This window comes from Watersipora subatra, chromosome 9 (assembly GCF_963576615.1).
Source record: "Watersipora subatra chromosome 9, tzWatSuba1.1, whole genome shotgun sequence".
Taxonomy (NCBI): Eukaryota; Metazoa; Bryozoa; class Gymnolaemata; order Cheilostomatida; family Watersiporidae; genus Watersipora; species Watersipora subatra.
This window is the reverse complement of record NC_088716.1, coordinates 11,109,991-11,132,760: the sequence shown is the minus strand read 5'-3', so window position 1 is coordinate 11,132,760 and position 22,770 is coordinate 11,109,991. Positions and strand designations below refer to the sequence as shown.

General features: G+C 36.1%; 2 protein-coding genes across 3 annotated transcripts in view; one reads left to right on the top strand and one right to left on the bottom strand.

The window, feature by feature from the left end:
* LOC137403941 (uncharacterized) overlaps positions 1-7,921 on the bottom strand; it is a 33,377-nt gene extending 25,456 nt beyond the window's left edge. The window contains exons 1-4 of the mRNA XM_068090068.1: positions 7,790-7,921; positions 4,847-4,926; positions 2,635-2,776; positions 375-1,070 (exon numbers count right to left, since the gene is read on the bottom strand). Of these exons, the coding sequence (XP_067946169.1) occupies positions 375-1,070; positions 2,635-2,776; positions 4,847-4,906 (898 nt within the window). The 5' untranslated portion in view covers positions 4,907-4,926; positions 7,790-7,921. The remainder of the gene's footprint in view (positions 1-374; positions 1,071-2,634; positions 2,777-4,846; positions 4,927-7,789) is intronic.
* A 402-nt stretch (positions 7,922-8,323) lies between these two features.
* On the top strand, positions 8,324-22,682 carry LOC137404681 (protein henna-like). 2 transcript variants are annotated; one of them, XM_068090915.1, is made up of 12 exons: positions 8,324-8,442; positions 8,957-9,030; positions 9,121-9,303; positions 12,085-12,283; positions 15,448-15,536; positions 16,094-16,161; positions 16,406-16,602; positions 18,101-18,236; positions 18,916-19,042; positions 20,154-20,249; positions 20,478-20,611; positions 22,339-22,682. In XM_068090915.1, exons 2-12 carry the CDS (start codon positions 8,989-8,991, stop codon positions 22,499-22,501), a joined length of 1,434 nt encoding a protein of 477 aa, XP_067947016.1. In that variant the 5' UTR covers positions 8,324-8,442; positions 8,957-8,988; the 3' UTR covers positions 22,502-22,682. The 2 variants fall into 2 exon arrangements, with proteins under 2 accessions (XP_067947016.1, XP_067947017.1); XM_068090916.1 differs by having other exon boundaries at positions 8,416-8,442; positions 8,985-9,030.
* The last annotated feature ends 88 nt before the right edge of the window (positions 22,683-22,770 follow it).

The following is a 22,770-nucleotide window of genomic DNA, read 5'->3' as shown; positions in this document are numbered from 1 at the left end:
TATAAATCATGTAAAACTATATTTAACCATCATGAAAGCCATTAGTACACAAACAATATGATTGAAAAAAGCCCATTTCACTCTTGCGAGTGATTCACATAAACAGCTCTGATAGACAAGTGTTTCTTGCGTTTAATATTATCCAAAATCTTACTAATATCATTATAAACCGATTATCAATCGTTTGAATGTAACAATACTTATATTGCAGCTGATAAGCCTAAATTTGCTAGTCATATCCGACATACTGAACTAATGGGGGTCGCTTTTAATGAGGGTTGACCATATATTAATGTACGCACCAGCACTGTAAGACATTTGCCAGGTTTGCTTGAATTAAGATATAAAATAAATGAGGTTGCTTCAGAAGTCACCTGATTGGTCAGTAAGCAGGTGTGTGTCAGGGCATGGCTGCTCAGGCAATGTGTCATTGGAAGTTACAGCAAGTGGTGCAACAGATTCATAAAGCTGCAAGGCCTGATCCTTCACAGTCTCATTTTCTTCATCATAGCGGGGCGCACACTCTCCCAGCCCTCTATCTCTATCTTGCGAACATGAGGCAATGGTGTCTACAGGCACTGAGAGTGTAAGGCTAGTCTCATCATGCTTTTCTGATGCCAAACCTCCTTCCTCAACAACTGGCTCCTCATTACTCTCCACATTTAGCGTTGAGTCAACTGCTTCCGTTTCTGCTACCACCTCGGAGTCAGCTATTCCCGCCTCATCCGCTCTTATCCCCGCCTCACCGCCTGGTCTCTCTACCTCCTTAGCTAATGGTTCTGTTTCCACGTCTACTGGTTCGGCTCCTACCACTGTCTCATACGCTTCTGGCACCACATCAGCTATCTCTGGCTCCACCCCGTTAGCGTCTAAATATGTTATATTGACTTCAGGCTCAACCTCATCAGCTTGTTGCCCCACTTCATTATTTCCTGCCACCCCCTCAAACACTGATGAGCCTGCATCAATAGCTGTTTGCTCAGTGTCATCAGGTAATTGACTAGCCTCCTTGACCACTGGCTCTTCTACTTGCCTGCTTTTGTCACTGATTTGCTCCACTCGATCTGTCGCTAAAATAAATTATCAACATACATTTGACTTGCATCGTTTATTTAGTTGAAGGACTGACAACTCCAAGCAACAAAAACGGCTTCTGGGATCAGATTAGCATCAAAAGGATAACATTTAAAGCTTATATGAGGTACAAACCCTAATATCTCCAGCAAAAAACCTCTCAAAATAAGTGTGAATCAATGCGTATAATTTTTTACCTGAACCACTCCTGGCAGAAAATTATTAGTACAGACATGACATACCAACGAAAACTAACATTTATTAAATTCACACCAACCATAACGACATAAAAACAGCATATCAATCATGAGTATGATAGTGTCTAAACAGAGATATAGTATATGGAGTTATGGTGATGTACTGAATGGAGCGCATAACTCCAAACCAGTGAGCTTTGCGCTCTGCTAACTGTCAAGTCATGGTGTTGAGACAAAGGTGGCAATAATACACCTTCAGCGAGATTCTAATCTTCATCAGCGGAAATTGTTTAAAAAATATTACATGCTGTATGTGAATATCTACTAATACATCCGTCCCCACACCTGCTGTAGCAAAGGATGGAATATATGCAAGAACAGGTGATGTCTCTGATGAGGTTGGTAACTGGAATTTAATCTGATTTTAAGAACAAGCACTAAGGAACTTGTGTCTGACAATCTAGTCTGTATTTTAAAGAACCTTTCTCAAGCAAATTTTTGGTCTAGTTTAAATGTTTCTAAAGAGTTTTAGAGTGTATGGAGCATCTAATTACAAAATTAATTTGTTTCGTAAGTAGAAAATTTTGCAAGTAGAAACCTATTTTACCATTTGAATGCCTCAATTAGTTCCAAACTCCCCCAAAACTCGGACACAACATTTGTATAAATAATAAATATGTTCAATGGTTAAAACGTGTAAAAAGTACATGTTAGAATTATATTACCTCCTAATAAATAGAAAAGAATACATGGAAAAAGAACAGAGAAATAACAAATAAAAACTATGAATGGTATGTTTGTTTGTTGACCTTTGACATCGACTGTCTAGACGAAGCTAAGCGAAGAAGGCGGGGAGCAGGAAAATGGAGGTCAGAAAAGGTCGGTGTTGCATTGTGGGTTTGTATCACTCGCAGTAATTATTTTTAAAGACATAAGTTAAATGATTCATGAGCATTGACGAGAACTGAATAACTGTCATACAGAAAGCACACAACTTGAATTGCTAGAAACTTCAGTTGTTTCACTCTGTATGTGGTATATGATAACTAAAATGAGTTGAAAGTTGTACTCATGGGAAGCAAACAGGTCAAAAATACGAAAGGTCTTTTGTATCTAGAAATATCTTCGCTAAGTCGAAGCGAAACCTTTGCCAAAAGACATTTCGTAACTTGAGATTATATATACAGTACATAGTTTTTCGTAAGTAGGGATTTCACTATATTTTCTGTTTCATGGTCCAATTTGCTCTAGACAGCATTGCCCGCTATAAATAAAATTAATATCTATCTATTTGACATAAAAAACAACCAGCATTGCAATCACATATTTTAATCATATTTTCTGTTTAATAACATGTCCTGACCTGTTAGAGATACAACACAGGTGGTAGTTACAGCAGGTGTCCCTTTGTCGACATGCCTTTTCTTTGCCTGCCTGTCCTCCATCCATTCCTTCATTCGCTGACTCACCTGCCTCTTTCTGCGAGTGCCAATTACTAAAGGGGGCTACATTAAAGTAAAAGACAGTAATTACAAGCTATAGAATAGCTTGTAATTAGACAAATAGACAACAAAATATCAATACTTAATAGAATTGAACACATAGGGCAAAAAACAGTGATATATAAAATAAATTTGAGGGAGCACGACTCCAAAAAGGTGCAACTAAATTTATTTTGGAGGTAGTTGGGTTGAAACCAGGTATATGAGCAACGGGCAAAACTTAATTATTAACCTTCTGAACTTTGTGAAAGTTATTTACAAAGAAATTTCCCGCACTGAATTTTTTTGTAGAAAAATGAATGCACAAAAAGTGCTGACTTGTTCTTGATTTCAATGTTTTGACCAAAAGTATGACAATTACCAGTGATATATGATGCCAAAGACACAGTAAATATTCTCACAGCCTCATCAATCTGCTCGTTATGACAAAACATTCAAAATATCACAGCATACAACAACACACTCCTTTAGTGTCCTGGACAATTGCATCATAGCATTGTTGTTCTTATAGATTAATAACAGAAAACTCAGCATTTTCCTCCTATAATTATAATCACTAGAAATTCCCCTGTCATACAGCCCACAACAAAAATGATAATGGAAAAAAGAAAGGGTATTGCTGGTTATTGAAGTAGTTGTCAGCAGAAATTGACAGAGTATAGTGTAAATGAGAGTTGTTCGAGGTGATATATAAAATAAATTTGAGGGAGCACGACTCCAAAAAGGTGCAACTAAATTTATTTTGGAGGTACGTAGTTGGGTTGAAACCAGGTACTATATGAGTAATTGGTTAATTGTTGATATTACAGTTGTATTTGGTAGTATAATATAAATAGATATATAAAGGTGAAAATGTTCTATTTTAGAAGTGTAAGTATAAAAAAATGCTGGGAATATTGTGAATGGAAAATATATAGGGAATGTAAAGTTGTATATAAGGTAATAGAAATGGAATAATGGTATATGATATAGAATAATGTTGTAAATAGATTTATATGTAGGCCATGTATAAGTATATGTAAAGTATTTTGTATACAAACTAATAACAAAGGAAATATATAATAATAGAAATATAGATGAGGAGACATAATAAAGTGTTTAAAAAAAGTTCATATAGAAAATAATAGAAATAGTTCTGTTAGATAAGTGCAGTGTTCTGTTAAAGGTCGCGCAGTCTAGTCTCCTCTCTTACGTTGTAGGCTTTGGTCATTGATAGCTAATCGAGTGATGCGCTCCCTAACAAAGTTGTTAACGAGTAAGTCATTAATGTTTTGAACTCGAGAGAAAGCAACAAACGATATTCCAGCGGTAATTGCGGCCATAAACAGGTGAACTGTGCACGTTTTTCTACTATCTGTCACACGGCTTAATGGGCGTTTTGTTGGCCAGTTTTAATTTTGATTAAAAAGTCTTGTCAGGTTTTAATGGCGACTTTAGGCCAAATGAATCTTTCTAGTTATGTATCATCCGATCAGATGGGTAAGTTTTAGGATATTGTCGACGATTTTCAAAGACTTGGTAACATATTTAAATAGGTGTATAGGTGTTTTGTATCATTATTATACTTAAAAGACTGAAAAGAAAAATTGTTAAATTTTTTGATGGGATTTTGGTACAAGGGTTTGGGTATGGCTGTTTGTGGATACTTTTCGGGAGTTGTGTGCACATATGCATTTATGATAACGCTCCCAAACACACTCGCTTCGCTCATGTTTAATCGTGGGACTACATATACTGCAAATATAATAACAAAAGCTAGTAGGTGACAGAACTAGCAAGTGACACAACTAGTTGGTGACAGAACTAGCAGGTAATATAACTAGTCGGTGACAAAAATGGCAAGTGACAAAACTCGCCGGTGACAAAACTAACCGGTGACAAAACTAGCAGGTGACAAAACTAGCAGGTTACAAAACTAGCATGATACCAAACTAGCAGGTAAATTAATGCATTCAGAATACTAGCTCAGGAATACTAACACTAATGAGACTGGGTGAGAATAAGGCTAAACATGATAGATAATAAGTGAAGTTTGCCAAATCAGTGTGGTCAACTGAATTCCTTATTTCTCACCTGCTGTTCAGCAATAGAAGAGGCTTTAGCAGATGACAAAGCCTTCTTCTTTCCCCCCATGGTTCACCCAGAGTTTCAACCTGCAATAAAAATTCACTAAAGACTTCGCAGAAACTTGCTTTTTGAAACTGACAAAAATCATCAGTGTTTGAACAGCTTTTAAGGTTGACATTTGTAATTTAACTGTAGGAACAACCAAAAACAATGACCCAATGTTTTACAGTACATTAAAGACAACTTTTTATGCTGATTAGCGAATGGAATAATTGCCAACTACTGCAAGCTTTCATGAGAGATATAACATACTGATATAACTGCCACAAATAAATATGGAAACAGCCTAAAACGAATCTCAACACATTTTCGAAAGAATTTTGACATTTGTAGAACAAACGCCAGCTATCCTAAAATTTGGCATTCAGTCATAATTGTTGACATTCGTTGTAGGTACTTGTAAAACTTGGCTGACATTTAGGGTGTGTTTGAATTCCATATGTGCACCTCTCATGTTCAGGTGAAAAAGAAACATCCATTGCTGACAGGAGGTACACGATGAGCAATTGTTGAAGGTTATGTGAAAACACACAAATTCAAAGTTATAGATTACGTACACGGTAAATGTTGTATTCAATAGAGGAAGGCTCAAAGATGATTCCAATACTAATGCAGCATTTTGCGGAGACATCTGTTACAAGTAAAGCCTTTGCTGAAGTCATAAAAGTGGTTGAAGGTACTATTAGATACAAGCTAATCGGATTTAGATAGCAATGATGACTAAAAATTATCTCTCATAGACTAACCAAGAGCCAGTAATATTTAGTATTGGTGTCAAAAATGAGTGAGTAAAGTTCAAAGCATACTTCAGATTGGACCATGGCTAGTTATTACAATTAGCATACTATCAATTATACAGTTTGTTACACAAGCAATTTGTTTATTTGATATTTTAATACAATCAATAGCACTTTGTAGCATTAAAAATATATATTCTAGTCACATTTATTTAGTTTAGTTCCACTATTGATAAAATGAAGGTCATTACAGAGAACTTGTATTTCCACAACTATTATAACGTTGTAGTAGCTATAGAAGTCTTAGGTCTCGCAGTGACCGTAGGGAAAGATAATCATAAGGACTTTTTTACACAGAAAATCCCTGTGTATGGCCCGTTATAAATAGCTCTTAAATGTGAAAATTGGGAAATCTGATCAGGTGATGACAGCCATATTTTTAACAGAGCTGCTCTGGTTTAGATGAATGGATATCAACTGTTATCCTGGTAGTTAATCACTTGATTTGTGATGCAGCAACTGGACTTTCCACTTATGTCACAGTGTTGGATCAAGAATACAACTGTCCAGACTACAAAAAGCTTCAAAATAAAGCCGACTCAACACCAATGATGATCATAGAAATATGCTTTGCGGATCTCAGAACAAGTTCGCTTTGATTAAACACCCTTCGTTATGACAGTACTAAATTTTCAATTAAGACAACAGCGGAAAGTCCCTGCTCGCAACGCTTTCGTATTGAACATGAAAACATTTGCCTCTACAGAACCACACACAAAAGCAAACCATCCAAACCAAAAGTATAGACAAAAATGGTGTACCACTGTTTACTATATCAGCTTTGGAGCAAGAGCAGATAAGTGACTCTACAATTTTAAAACTAATATTATGACTTCCATTTAGCAATATATGATGGAAAAGCTTAAACAGCCGTTTAACAGCACCATTTTAAAAGTTATGAATACCAAAGCCAACCCCAAAAGCTTTTTAAGAAAAACTATTTACAATACAATCGATGCTAAACTTGCAACTCAGCAATTATAAAGTTACCGTTTGAAGTAAAGTTATACAATAAGTAGGCTAAGTTAGAAATGTCGAAGGACTAAAAACACAATTGAATTAGGAGTAATTAAACATCCATATTCAAATTTCTAACTCATTACAAATATATTATTCAATGTTTTTTTTAAATATCACCACATACCTTTTGATTTTCAACTATGTCTTTTGAATCTTAGATTTTTGCCCTAGAGTCAGTCAGAGTTTTTAAATAAAAATAAGGTTTAAAAAACTACCGAATGAAAAATATTAAAAAGTTACCCATCGCAATCAGGCCTGCCAACCCAAGAGTGGGCAACGCTTGAGATTTGGTTTTGGGACAATTGATGTATAAATGATAGTGTATATAAAATTGTGGAAATTGGGGCAAAAATCTCATGCATTTCTCACTCATCTTCATTTTTTTCTTTGGTGTGGTTGCGTGAGTCTCCCGCCCAATGCGTGAGAGTTGGCAGGCCTGATCGCAATATTACCACAAAATAGTTTGATTTCCATCCATTTTTATGTAAAACAAAAACGAAGACAATAACAAAACTAGAATTTTTGTGAAATGCAAGGCATAAATATTATAAAAACTACTTATTTAAATAAGCATCCAGTCTCTCCCCAAGTCTACAAAAGACCTTGTGAGAGCCATTAATTTATGTTAAACGTTATAAATTAAACGCACATACTAGTTGATAGAAACAAGCACTAGGGAAATCAATAACAACACGAGCGAATCCAAATGACAACAATATTTAAGCACCTGAAGTGGTGAGCGAGGAAAACCTGCAACGATATTTATCAATCTGAGAATGATCAGAAAGTGCATTCTATATAGTCACAATAATAAGAGGGCTATTTCTATTTAAGCTATCAGATCCTTACTGAAGTTCTTCTGCTTTGCATTCTGCTTTTGAAGACAGCCAGTCTTTACTACATATACGTATTATAGCAGTAGGGCCACAACTGTACGCGACAGCGTACAACAGCGACAACTTGTCAGCAACAACTGTACGCGGCCAAACGAAGGTAACGCGTAAGCTAGGCAGAAGCGACCATCAACTTCTTAAAGGGATCAAGAAAGCAGAGGTAAATTAAAATTGCAAACCTATGACTAAAATGCCACCTTCTTGTTCAGAGAGTTTTTCATATGTAAATGACAAGCTTTGCTTCCTTCCGTGAAAGAGAGAGCGACGAATACTGAAATGATAGAGATGTACTACTAACTGGGTTGTACACGTGTTTCCAAAAATTGATGCTCATGAGGGTTTGCAATTGATAGCTATATTGAGCAGCTATAACGACCACCCACGCTTTGTCGTCAAATATAAAGTTTTGTTAAGTATTGGCGGAAAGATGGATAAGTATATTTCACACGCACTAGAAACGGTATACTACGTTCAGCGATGCAGTTTTGTATACGAAGTTGTCTACCCTTATTTATTTAAAGTGATTTGTATGCCTTCTATTTATACTTAACCAAATTGTAATGGCGCCGGATTGTGTTTCGCACTGAATGGCATGTTCGAAGCCAATTGGACAATATACATTAGACCGCCTAGATAAATACGCCACCATTGACAACAGCCAGGTATAGCGTTAAGGGCGGTTTCACTCTATTAAGAGAGGATGATCGATATTATCCAATCAAAATCATGTTCCTTCGCCACACCTTCAGCGTGCGCCAATGATATAATCACCTCCCGCGCCTTCAAGCACTTGCTGATAGTTTGCCGTGGACTGGAGAAGCTTACTCGTAAGGTTAGCTCAATTTTATTGACTAGCAGCTCACGAGGTGTGTTTCGTAGTATCATGCTACTCACACGAGCTCAAAGCTGTTTTTTGTTTTAGTCAGCATGTTTTGAGCATTATAGCATATCATGGGCAATCTACTAGATCCTTAATGTAAATCGATTCTGCGTGCGTTTTCCAGGGCATTTTGTGCAACTTTGTGCCACTTGTGTCTACTAAATGTTGAGTATGACACATTTAGGAGATTTATGTTAGGGCTATCAAAATGTGCATATTTGTTTGGTTTGTTAAAGTTAATATAATAGTAAGGTTTCAACATTTTACTATAAGCAAGGATAAAATGACAGAATTTCTGTTAGGTTTTTGTGAGTTTCTATAAGGACTTTTTGATGCAACTAGATTTTTAATGTTTGTGCTCTCAATTGGCTCAAATCATAAAGAAATTGGTATTTACCCTATATTTTCACCTCTATCTCAGCCATTGTAATGATTATAAACTTCTATAATCTCTATTTGTTGACAGATATCCCGATAGAGATCTTTTGTTACAGCATAATGGATGCAGCCATAAAAAAGCGGAAAATTGACACCACCGAGGTTTGTATGTGTTCATGCATCAAGTGATGGAATGTTTTGTACATGTTTCGTTTGAGAAATTACTCTTTCTTGCGTTCTTCATACATACAGAGCCACAACAATGGGAATAGCAATGGAAAATCGCATCTTTTTGGAGAGGTTGCACATGGCCGGTTTGTTGGGTCTGATGAAACTGATGCTCAAGCGATGGACAGTGAGTCAAGTAATGTCACTGTGCTTTTCTCAGTGAACGAGGGTGTTGGAGCTCTTGCATCCTGCCTCAAGTTATTTAAGGTAATCGACTGCTTCATGACAAGTTTCCTTATAGCAGTAAAGCCAGTGCCCTAGATATTATGTGTGATTACTTGTTAAGAATATTACATAATAGCCTATTGTTTGAGGAATGAATAAACATGCAGTTCAAGATATTCAGCCGAGGGTAAGCTGACAAACTGAGCTTAGGCCTTTGAATGCAATTACCGGTCACCTCACTGCCTATGTCAAACAGAGCAGGGCATCCTAGGGTTTGTTAGCTTGTGTTCCAGCCTCATAGTATGTTTGTAATGTTAGTAGTGAGCTGCTACTTGCTTCTCGTGTAGCTTATGCTGCAGCACAGCTGAGGGGTTATTCAACGAAAAGAATCAATATCATGGTGATTGTAGAGTGGGGGCTCAAGTGTTTCTTAGAATATGTTGTATAATGCAAGCAGAGCACATTATAAAGAGAGTTTGGCCAGTGTTATTTTGGTTCCAAGATATTAATATTCATGTGTTGGGCCATTATCGTTATACAAATTTACGTTTTTATAACTGACTTCATTACTGCGAGCATAATAGTAGCCAAAATCGTCTTGGATAGACATTACATCACATGTCACCTGTTAGTAAATGTCGCTTGTTACTATATTGGTGTTTACGTAACATGAATCATATTCTCTTGTGGAAGCGTCCAGCATTCTATTGAATTGATGAGTTGGCATGTACATAGTTTGTTTACACTCCATTCTGAAGTTGGCACAGCCAAGTATATGGCAAGAGAAAATTAATCATCCGTGGAAAATGCTATAAAAAGCAAATGGTGTCACACTGGCAGATATACATATGTACTGTGTGAGTTTATGAATGCAGAGTTTCTGCGCCAAGAACTAGTGATAATCTGCCAAGGCTGTTATCCATATCTCTGTTATCTTGTGATGCAACTGGTTGATACTGGTTACAAGCTTAATGAAGACATGCTAATTTATTACCGATGGAATTGCATGAATATGGCTGTAAATAATCAGTTTGTTTTTCTTTCTGTGTGATTCTCATAAAATGAAAGATATTATGAAACAACAAGTTCTGCTCATTTTTTAACAATTACTTGTATATGAGCTTGCAATCAACCGGCTCACGACTTCGTAAGGCACAACAACTCCAAGCAAATTACTGGCTGTTTGCTATAAGAAGCCTTTTTTTAACACTACGCCTGGGATCAGTTCAATTCCTGGAACTGTTGTTAAGAGATGGTATAAAGAAATTTAACACCGTGCAATCTCGGTCTATCATGATTGTTGTATAACACTGGCATATTTTTATTTGCCTCTTGACTGATATAATTTATGAACATTTGGAAAGCTTATCAATATTTGGTGCCGAAGGGCATGTAGCATCTGATGATAATACACACCTGAATCTGTTTTACTGCAATAAGCCGAACACTTTTGTGTTAGAACTGTTTAAAAGACTTTTTCGCAACAGTTTAAAAGACTTATTCGCAAAAGGTTAAAAGACTTCTTCGCAAAAGTTTAAAAGATCTTTTCGCAATGCTACGTATCTTTGTTAGTAAACAAATTGAACTTGTCTCCCGCTAATTATAATAGTATCCTGGCATTTCAGTGTACCGAGAGAGATGGTCAGGTGTAAGAAGTATGTCATTCAAGTGTCGGTCTGATAAACTGAATGTTGCGAGTTCAAATCCTGTACGATGCGATTTTTTTGCTGGCATCCAACCATGGCTACTGACAGACATGACTCTCATTATGGTTATGCTTGTCCTTTGATGTTGCAGCAGTACTGTTAGGCTTCTAAATGAATAGGTAGTGCTGCTTACCCGTTGGCAGCAAGAGAGTCAACATTTAAAGTACAACGGCTCAAGGACACTCGATGTTTGATAGAATAGTTAATCTTTGGTATGATAACCAATTCAAACATCAACTTCCAAAAATATTTTGGAATGCTGCCAATTGGAACGCTGACAATGATCCAGCAATATTATCACCTACCGCCAACTTTCCGTTTATGAATAGTACTTGTACTGGCTCTGTGTCAGTTTGTCACTTGTTCCAGTCAAATTCCATGATTGAAGTCAAGGCATTATCATGCAGTTATGTCCGTTATTGTTGGGAGCCAAGGCTATCACCACTTGTCTTGCTGTTGAAATATTTTATTGCACTTGTAAGGTCAGTAGTTGGGATGAGTTGATATCATATCCAAGGCACAATGCATTTCTCTTCATTATATGGCCTCTCTGCTTGCTTTATCTCAAGTGTCTCGAGTGAGTCGTTATTGAACTCACAAAAACATCAAAAGAAGGTGAATGGTTAACTGCGGTCAACATGGGATTTTGTACTAAACTACTTCCAATCGATTGGCACAGGTGTTAGAGTGCCAGTCTATCAAGCTTAATGTTGAGAGTTCGAACCCTGCACAATGCAATCTTTTTTAACTTTTAACCGTGGCTATGGACAGACACTAATTTTATTATAGTAAAAAATGTGGCTGTTTCTCGTACCCTTTGTTTTTTCGTGACGTCTTTCGTTGTCTGCCATCTTTATGGACAACTTTTATCGTTAAAAACACGAAGCTTCTGCAATTAATTATTGCAAACAATGCTTTTGTTTGCAAATTTTTTATTTTAGTATCAAAACAACACTGAAAAATACTATTAATCAAGAGAATGATGATCGTTTTCTACAAAGATGGTGGCTTTTTCATAGACGAGCGCATGTGCAAACTGGGTGATGACGTCAGAAAAATGATGGATTAATAGTCTACATCATAAGGCATTCATATTATCATTGGTTCACTTTTGCAGAAAAATGGTGTGAATCTGCAACACATTGAATCAAGACCTGACAAGACAGACCCTAACAACTACCAGTTTATTGTGGAGATAACTTCTGGCAGCGGTGATCTTAAGGCAGCGTGCAACGCATTGAAAGAGTTTACTATCGACCTCCAAGTGCTCTCTCGTGGTAGAAAGCGAACGATTTCTAATGGGTCAGCAACTGAAGGTAGTCTATTTGCTGGCTGTTTGAGTAGACCTGACTATCTCTTTGCTATACGCTGGCTCTTTCTTTCCCATAGCCACTGTCAATTACCGCAATTGCGTGTCTCTCAGTTGGTAAATAGCTAGTTGCAGGCTGAGTTCACGATTATGAGAGTTTAGACAATGACGTTATAGTTAGTTAGCCGTGGCGGCGTAAACACCACGCATCCAAATGATAATATATTACTGAGACACTAACTTTCACTCTCCAAAAACCCACTTCAAAAAGTAGTTAGGGTTACTTAACTTCAACAATTCTATTTCCCATTCTTTACTTTGTTGGTGACTCCTATATATTGGGAGTTTTCCTTTTCTAGATGCGTAAAAAGATAACTCCAAAATTGTATATCAAATAATTGGTAAAATCCGTTTTTTGAATAATAATTAATATTTTAAATATTGATAGACTTTAGACTTCTTTGCTAGTTTAGACTGATGTATAAGTCCTCTAGTCAATATTTATTTTAATCACTGGTTCTAATCTTCAAAAAGTGTAAAAAGAATTTCAGCTCAATGCAAGTGTATGTAAATTTTCTGAAAGCACCCTGCCACCAGAAGTGAGGCTTTATATAAAACGATGTTTACACAATTGTCTAAACTCTTCTATGTTTCACTCAGGTTACAGGGTCAATATTTCTCAATCAGCTCTGTGATGTTTCAAACAATCCGTCTTCGAATCGGTAGCATGGTTCACAGAATTTCGAACATATTTTTAGTAATATTATTCATAGTCATTTTATGGCATAAAATCTTTTAACAATATATTTTCAAAGATTTATTCAAATCTACTATTTGACGACCATCGAATTTTTTCCTAAAATGATCTGATTTAGAAATCACATTACGATACTTGTAACGAGCCAATTTTATTAGGATTTTTGACTCGATGTTACTCCATCAATATAATTTTTAGTGCGCTTCTGATGTATCGACGTTTTTTGATTACTTTTGTCACAGTTTTGTGTCATGGACAGTAACTTGATGCCATGGAACATTCAGAATATTTTTTCAGTTAGTGCTCTGACCTGTTTTATATAGTTTATGGTAATCCTCCCTACTCCTCGTGGCAGACCCCTTTTTTAAAGTTTGAGCCATAAATTGAACACGTCAGCACACTTAATCTGATTTCTACACTTACACAGGTACTATACACGAAGGTTACATGTTCGAACTGTTCTTACAATGTATCTTTTTCCGAGTCATATCAACCAGTTCGTTGTCAATGGACTTTCATATAAATAAACCGTGTGCTCCTATTCATGCCCTGAGCAGCAATACCCTGAGTGTATCAGAGTGTACACATATTGAAAATCGATGATACATTGAAGTGATATAGTCGAGAGCTGCGAAGTAGTAGGGATTACTGTACATGTTTCTCTTGACTGTAGCCTGAGCACCTTTCTACTTGCGTTACTCAGTAGTCATCTATGTTGCTTTTTAACATCATCTAAATTTAAAAGCATGCACTGTGTTACAGACCCTTCTAAAAGAGGTAACCTATTTGCAGAGTCGTACCACGTAATGTTGTGTTTCTTTCACTAACTCAATGGTAGTGAGTGCACTTTGATGTATTAATGTGTTCTTGAATGCTTATTGTTTCCTAGTTATAACATTTCTTCATATCTAGAGTATTGTCAGTTACACCTTCCCTCTATGCTGGCCCCTGCCTTCAAGTTGTCACATGTATACCTTGTAAAGGAGTATAACAAGTGCATTAAACCGGGTGGGCGTATGTGTTCACTGTTTAATTTAGGCAACATTGGTCGTAAATAATTTTTAGCATATAGTACATGTATGTGAAAAGTTTGATGCAATTTTAGATGTCAAGGTCATTTTAAGTTTGCCAAAGTTTTCTTCAACCTTTTTGCTGTTGTTCATATCCATGGATGGGGATATAATTAGGGTACCTCCAAAACCATCTCTTAACTGTTAGCGGTTTTCTCATGTTAACATGTTTTCTCATGGCGGGTTTTCTTCTTGGCATTCTTTTGTATTAACACAATTAAATTATCTGTGCTGTTCACTGTAGACGAGCACTCACAGTTGTGTTTGTGTGTTTATTCTTCAATTTCACTTTAGTGCAACTTGCTGAGTCATCGCAATAGGCATTTAGACGATCGTTTTAGCAGTAGACTGTCTGTGTAATCTATGAATATACCCATCTGCACGTTCACATGCGCAAATCACATAACCTGAGTCTTACTAGTTCGTAGTATCAGTATTTCAAGTTTTAAATAGACTATTACTGCTACTTCATGATATATATCATGAAGTATTCGTAATTATGTATGTATATATTTTTACAACTATATTCGGTATATAGGTTCTACTATAAGCTAATACAGCGAAGTAATACTAAAATAAAAGAGCTCTACAAGAAATTGGAGCAAATAGTAATAATTATAGTATTAGTTTGGAAATTAACAAAGATAAGTGAAACTATTTTACATTACTAATATATATACATTATATATACATATACATTATATATATATATATATATATACATTATATATATATGTACATTATATATATATTGCTTTATTGGAAATAATTTCATTTCAAATAGAAATGTTTTTCAAATTGAGCCATACAACAATAATAAAACAAAAATAAAGAAAAAAAGGGCAACAGTTAGCCACTAAAATTGAATAAATAGTTTGACAAATAGTGTTTAAATACCTTTTTCTGCTAAAAGAACAGATATTAGGTGGAAGATTGTTAAAACAGCACAATGTAAATAAAACTGTCCCTCAAGCTCAATTCATAAGCCAGGGTTATTACATAGTAAAGATTTAGACTAGCCTAAGTTACTAGCTTATATACTCAAATTCATGGGTAATTATTTGATTACCCCATGAATTACCGGTGCTAGTTAAGCTAAATAGTCTAAGTTTTAATGAACTATTACTTTTAAAACTGTCTCTTCAGCCATAAGCCAGGGATATTACATACCAAGGGTTTATGAAAGCTCATTTTGAAGGATAATCCTTAAAAAATTAGAAAAGTTGTGTTAGATCAAAACACTAAAACACATTAATAAAGACATTTAAATCTTTTTTTAAATTAGCGTGTGAGCTTCTTAGACAGGTTATTAAACGGACTAATCCACCAGTTGTGTTTATCCAGTGCCATGGTTTCCGAGGAGAATTCGTGAGCTGGACAGGTTTGCCAACCATATCCTCAGCTATGGATCAGAGCTGGACAGTGATCACCCTGTAAGTGATTAGTTGGTTGCTAGGGGGCGAGTTGTCTGAGAAAAGATTAACCTTGCAATTTTACGTGTTGTTTGGAGTCGGCAAAACTATGGATGCAGCATTTTAAAACCATTTGGCTATAGGTTAAAGCATGCTGCACTTGCAATAAGAGACATTCTAAAACACTGGTGTCAGTCTTGCGCTGAATGCTGTGCAAGGCTCAGACATGAACATATTTTTAGTTTTTGATGTTTAAACATCGAATCTACCGTAATTGCAACACTTGTAATACAAACTGTATAATGTTTTAGTATATATTTTCAATAATTGTATTTGTAAAGCATATCATTTTAAATGTTATATATAATCTTAAAATAAGGACAAAATATACCTGATTAATGTATATATGTTAGCATTTTATGTTAGTTTTAGTGTTAATGCCGCAGTGTTGATGTTGACATTTCTTCAATGCGCTTAGGTTTTAGGACTATGAAGCGTTAATGGGAACTATTTTTGGCTGAACTGCAATCAAGTTGTTGAAGAAGTTATTTGTTTTGGAGTCACCCTCTCTCTTTTAGGGTTTCAAGGATGAGACTTACCGCAAGAGAAGGAAGGAGTTTGCAGACATTGCTTTTCATTACAAGCAGTAAGTATTGACTAGTAGCAGATTTTTGCATTTAATTTGACGTTTGGGAACCTAAGCTATAACTTTACATAACTTCATGATATTTCATAACTTTATGTATCTCAACTGTGTCAATGTTTTATGAGATTTCAAAGCTGTGAAGATATCTCCATTACTTAAGTCGCCACTTCTCTTACTATTCAGCGAAGTGCTGAGTATTTATACAGCTGAATCTCTCTGAATGTTAACTTCTGTATGCCTGTAGTGGCACACCTATTCCCACTGTGGAGTATACAGCCGAGGAGACGGCCACCTGGGGTACAGTCTTCAGAGAATTAACCAAGCTTTACCCTACCCATGCTTGCAGCGAGTTCAACCATGTCTTTCCCCTCCTCATTCAGAACTGTGGTTACAGAGAAGACAATATACCTCAGCTACAGCAAGTCTCTGATTTCCTCAAAGGTTCGCATCATTTATTTTCCACTAAGTTATATAACTGTCTTGTAGCTAATAATTGTGAAGTCTTTGCATTTATAAAATATTCTTACTCTGAAAAGGTTGGTAGTAATCTCCATATTCTAGTATAAAGAGAAATTAGCAAACATAAGCCACATCTCAAACTGAGTTTTCTCGCTATAATATTTCAACTATGGAACATCGTTTCTGACAAGCATGCCATGCCACTTTGAGCTTTTTAGCATACCTGTATCAATTTTTTGTTTTATGTTTGGAGTTGCTCTATCATGATTTTACTGCTACTTCAATGCACTAGTAAACAGTTTAATGCTTCAAACTACAATTACTTGAAATACTTGAACACTGTCTCCTGGTTTAATAGTTGACATTGCTTACTGTGACCGGTGCGATCCACCATGACCTGGTGTGAGCTCCATAATCTAATCATGAGTTAGCATGCTCACTGTAAGCCGATCATGCACTATCATGTTCACCATTGGCAAATGGGGAATAGATGCAAAATAAGGTCTCAGGTCTCAAATAAGGGCTTTGCTAGTTTGCTTGAACTTACTCTGTGCCTATTAATAGGCTTATGTCAAAGAGAGCATGTGATGTGTAGTCAATAGTGTCCCTCCCTTCTTATTGGTGGATAATAATAGTGTCCCTTCTTATTGGTGGATAATAATAGTGTCCCTTCTTATTGGTGGATAATAAGAGTGTCCCTTCTTATTGGTGGATAATAATAGTGTCCCTTCTTATTGGTGGATAATAATCGCGTCCCTTCTTGTTGGTGGATAATAATAGTGTCCTTTCTTGTTGGCGGATAATAGTAGTGTCCCTTTTTATTGGTGGATAATAATAGTGTCCCTTCTTATTGGTGGATAATAATAGTGTCCCTTCTTATTGGTGGATAATAATCGCGTCCCTTCTTGTTGGTGGATAATAATAGTGTCCTTTCTTATTGGCGGATAATAGTAGTGTCCCTTTTTATTGGTGGATAATAATAGTGTTCCTTCTTATTGGTAGATAATAATAGTGTCCCTTCTTATTGGTGGATAATAATAGTGTCTGTTCTTATTGGTGGATAATAATAGTGTTCCTTCTTATTGGTGGATAATAATAGTGCCCCTTCTTATTGGTGGATAATAATAGTGTCCCTTAATGGTGGATAATAAGAGTGCCCCTTCTTATTGGTGGATAAGAATAGTGTCCTTTCTTATTGGTGGAAAACAATAGTGTCCTTTCTTAGTATTGGTTAACAATTCTACAAGCTGAATTCTAATTCAGTTGGATTAATCTGCATTAGTGACACAACTTGACTTTAACTTAACATAGCTTTAATTAAGACAGCTTTAACGTAGTGTTAAGTTTGTTAATCTTTTTAATTCTAGTCCCTTCGTTATCTTTCCCATTATGAGAAGACAAATCCAGTGAAGACAGTTTATAAAAAACTAGTTATATTGCAGCGCTTCACTTTGCAGAAATGGCTCTAATATTGTTTTAGATTGCACTGGATTTACCCTGCGACCTGTTGCCGGTCTCCTCTCCTCCAGAGACTTCTTGGCTGGCCTTGCATTCCGAGTATTTCACTCCACCCAGTATATACGTCACAGCTCCCGACCTCTTTACACACCTGAGCCGTTAGTAACTCTACATTTTTGCATAAAAAAATTTTAAAGCCACAATACCAGACATGAAGTGTTTCATAATCTGTTGTATTGTCTTCCATTATGCAAGAACTAATTTTAATTATATCGGAATGTGATTTGCCATTTTGTCTCGTATAGGAATCCATCCTTGTTTGATAGTCTACATACAGTAGATCTTTGTAGTAATATGTAGCAAAAATCTTATGGGGTGGACAACTCTTAACAATTTTTTCTTTTCTCCATAGGCACAGTAGTACCAGATGTGAGTAAAATTTAAGCAATCAGCTTTCTCTTGCACTGACTACCTACCGCATGTATCACTGAATGCCTACTACAAGTACCACTTACTATCTAGCACTAGTATCACTGGCTACCTACTGCATGTATCACTGACTACCTACTACAAGTGCCATTGACTACTTACTACAAATGCCATTGACTACCTACTACAACTACCACTGACTGCCTACTGCATGTACCGCTGACTACCTACTGCATGTATCACTGACTACCTACTGCATGTATCACTGACTACCTACATCATGTATCACTGACTACCTACTGCATGTACCACTAACTGCTTACTGCATTTGCCACTCTTCACTTATTGCACGGATTGACTATTACCTTCTGCCAACTTTACTGACTAACTACTACATTGTATCTGCAGAGATGTTTGCCATGAGGTACTTGGACATGTGCCGCTCTTCGCTGATCCTGCATTTGCACAATTCTCTCAAGAGATTGGATTGGCGAGTCTCGGTGCACCAGATGACTACATTATGAAGCTAGCCACGGTATAATATATATAATAGTATCTATATATAAATCTCAAAGTCTGGTTCAGTCTTTACAGCTATAGCTATTAAAATCTAGGAATTAAACATCCGCATCATGCTAAATTTGATCTCGGAACCTCCCGTTCACCAGGCGATGACCTGACCAATTAAGCTCAACAATAAACTCACCACGAAATGCAACAAATTCATTAGGCAATATGAGCAATTATCTCGGTTAAAATACGCATAACGCTCTGCGTTATGCGACGTTACCAAAGCTTGCTCTCACGGCTCTTATTAATAATTTTAGCAATACTGATAATAGCCTACTCAAATTAGTCATTGGCCTATGTGCCGGGCTAATGACAAGTAGCAGGCAACTACATTGCCTGCCACTGTTTATTAGCTATTTGTTAATACCCGTGCAGTGCCGGTCACTCGGCTAGTATAGCATAACATATATAGCATGTGTAGTATAAAATGTCTATACCAATAAAGCCCACTTTATTATTGTGTGTGTCTTATTCTGTTTGAAAGCTATCCATTCCCATATTTTTTGTCTGATTTTGCCGATTTGCCAGGTAACTAAAAATATTTGGTTTCAAATTTCATCTGGTTTCGGTGAACCAGTCTCTTAAACACCCACCTTCAGGCTGTCTGATTGATAATAAATAAAGTCCATGTTACAATCTGTTCACATTACAACTACAGTCAAACCTCTAGTTAATAATCTATTCTCTTAGCAGAGAAAGGTATTTTAAACACTTGGAATCTTTTGATTTTGGTGGCTGTTGCCCTTCTTTCTTTTTTTTTGTTTCATGATTTTAGTATGGAACAATTTGGAAAACAGTTGTTTAAAATAAAATTATTGCCAATAAAGTAATTTATATTTATAAAAAATTAATTGAAATAGCATACGATTGTTTATGAGAATTTGATGATGCGCTTGTCTCGAGTTGAACTCTTGCATACTTGAAAAATAACTTACCTACATCTGCTTACTAAAGATAGCTCAGGTTTTATCAAGTCAATGTGAACCTTTCTGCCATTTTATTTTATTACTAAAAATTTTCATTCTTTTCATTTGAAATAAGAAGATAGCTATTGATAATTATATATACACTTACAGCTCTATTGGTTTACTGTCGAGTTTGGGGTATGCAAACAAAATGGACAACTGAAGGCATTTGGAGCTGGTCTTCTGTCATCCTATGGAGAACTTGAGGTCAGTGTAGATACATGGACATATTATAGAGCTACTCCGTTATAATAAAAGTATTCATCTTGATGTTCACTTTATTTCAGTGAATCTAAAAATTTGACAGTTTCAGGAAACTTAAAAATGAAGATGTTTGACTCATCTAAAGTTGTGTTTGTTTGTATTGCTACATTAATGCAGTCAGTATTAATTGTGTAGTCCTAGTAGCACCAACTTGTTCTCTCGCCTCTGCAGTACTGCCTCTCAGACAAGCCATGCATTAAGGAGTTCATCCCTAGTGAGACCTGCGAGCAGACGTACCCCATCACAGAGTACCAGCCTGTCTACTTCGCTGCTAGCAGCTTTGATGATGCTAAGAACAAGCTCCGGTAAGACACGCTTTAACCATTATGCTTTACGTCACCTATATTTTGCACCCACAAACCGTCAGAGCGATTTAATTGCGTCGATGTCAGCATTTTTATTGGATGTTGGTTTATATATATATATACATAGAAGCATCTCGGTTAAAGTCTTCAGATCAGGCTGCAAACCAGCTCATGAACAAATCTGACGACAGTGGGTCAAATTTAGACCTACACGACTTCGAATCGGGGTCTAGTTTGGATTATTCTGATGATCGATCTTCTCAAGCATACTCATCACTAAAACTACACCAACCACAAATACAACGAAGAAATTGATGTAATCTAGTCACTATTGGTACCATCTATTAGAAAATCTTCTACAAATCAGTTCTTATTATGGGATAAAGATCAAACAGTTTTTTATTATTTGGATAGCATCACTTAGAAATTTATGAGTGATAATTGAAATGCACATGAGTTTGAAAATGGACTTTGACATGCTATAACAATGGCTTCTCTAAATGCTTGCCTCAGCTGAAGAGCACTCTAATCATCCATTTAAGTATATTTAAGTTTTCAGAACAGGTTGTAAATCACTTCATCGATGAATCGGAAGACAATGGGCTGGATGTATACCTTTGTGACTTTTAATCAAAGCGTAGTCCTAATAATTGATCTTTCGCCTTACCAAGTATAATACACTTTTTTCATATCACTGAAGGTTACCAAAGTAAACAGGATGTATTAACTTTGTGTGTCACGATTGAACCGTACTAAAATTGTGTTTGGAAGTCTCAACATTTATGGCTGTATGAACTATGAGCGATATTATACAGTCACATTCGAAAGACCACAAAAATAGAGTTGTAGTAGTAAACACTAAACAGCCAATCAGAGGAACGTTGATGTAATCATAGACAACAAGATGACAGGGGGCAATGTGAACCTAAATTAGAATGAGGTCAGAAAAATGAGCTAGTCACATACAAAAGTAAACGACCGCTTATAATAAACTTCATGCACTTCCATTACAGAACCCAATCACCCCGCTATAGTCAACTTGAGTAAAATAAATTTGGTATATATCATTTTATAGACCATTTGTAGACTTTTCTGTGATGTTATTGTATTGTTTGCGGGTTAGAAATTTATTCCTTCTAATTATGTAATACTCTCACCCGATGAGATCTGCTTTGTATTAATGAAACATTGGCAAAAGTCAGTACGTAACAATTTGTTTTTTAAGCCATTGTATCAAATTCTATGGCTTTCTCAAATATTTGACATTTCTATTTTTCTAGCAGTATAGATTCAGTCATTTTTGACAGTTTAACCACCCTTTTCTCAAAATAGCGTTTAGTAAATACAAATAATATAATATTGACAACACTGCTTTGCAGCATAACAGGAGTATTCTTTTTAAAGGCTAGTAATTCTGAGACTAGTAGATTCTGAGAAGTAAATGGTACCAAGTGTCTGTATTCAAATCCTTTTCAAGAAAAATTATAACTGGCTATGTTTCAGAAATACTAGACTAATATTAACATGGGCGCTCCTATTCTTTTGCACATAACTGTATGTAACTGAAAAGTTGTGCTTTCTCATTTCATGATTAGAGTTATGCTCATATATATAATAGTCTAACACTTTTTCTTAGAAGTTGACTTTAAGGAGTTTGTACACTACTATTTCTAGTTGTGCGTAGCTACTGCTGACTCTCTATCGACATATGAAATTCAATCTTGTAGAACCTGGGCTTCCACCATCCCTAGAAAGTTCGATGTGCGGTACAACTCGTACACCCAGAGTGTAGAAGTAATGCAACACAAAGATCAGGTGCTGAATCTGGTCAAGGACATCCGCAGTGATATGGACCTGCTTGAAAGCTCCCTAAGGAAGCTCACAGATTAAGGCCTCAGACTGCATGCTTTGCTCCGAGACTACATGATTGAACATTTGCATTCCTTCCTCGAACATAATTTAGATTTGTGCGTCACATACCTCTGATTTGCATTCATCTCTTTATATGTAATCTCAACTATTTTTGTATTCTGAAAATACATTCGATACCATTTAGCTAAAATAACCACAATCACATGTTGAAGAGAGTTGTCCTCTCTATGCTAACTACAGTTTAGAATGCAATTGTCAAAATTCAGCACCAGTTTTGAAAAACTGAA

Excerpts from the sequence above, each read along its gene's own strand:
- LOC137404681 (XM_068090915.1), top strand. The coding sequence starts at position 8,989 with ATGGATGCAGCCATAAAAAAGCGGAAAATTGACACCACCGAG. Across the intron at positions 15,537-16,093 it reads AGCTGGACAGTGATCACCCT|GGTTTCAAGGATGAGACTTA; the intron begins GTAAGTGATTAG and ends TCTCTCTTTTAG. Across the intron at positions 20,250-20,477 it reads CATCCTATGGAGAACTTGAG|TACTGCCTCTCAGACAAGCC; the intron begins GTCAGTGTAGAT and ends TCGCCTCTGCAG.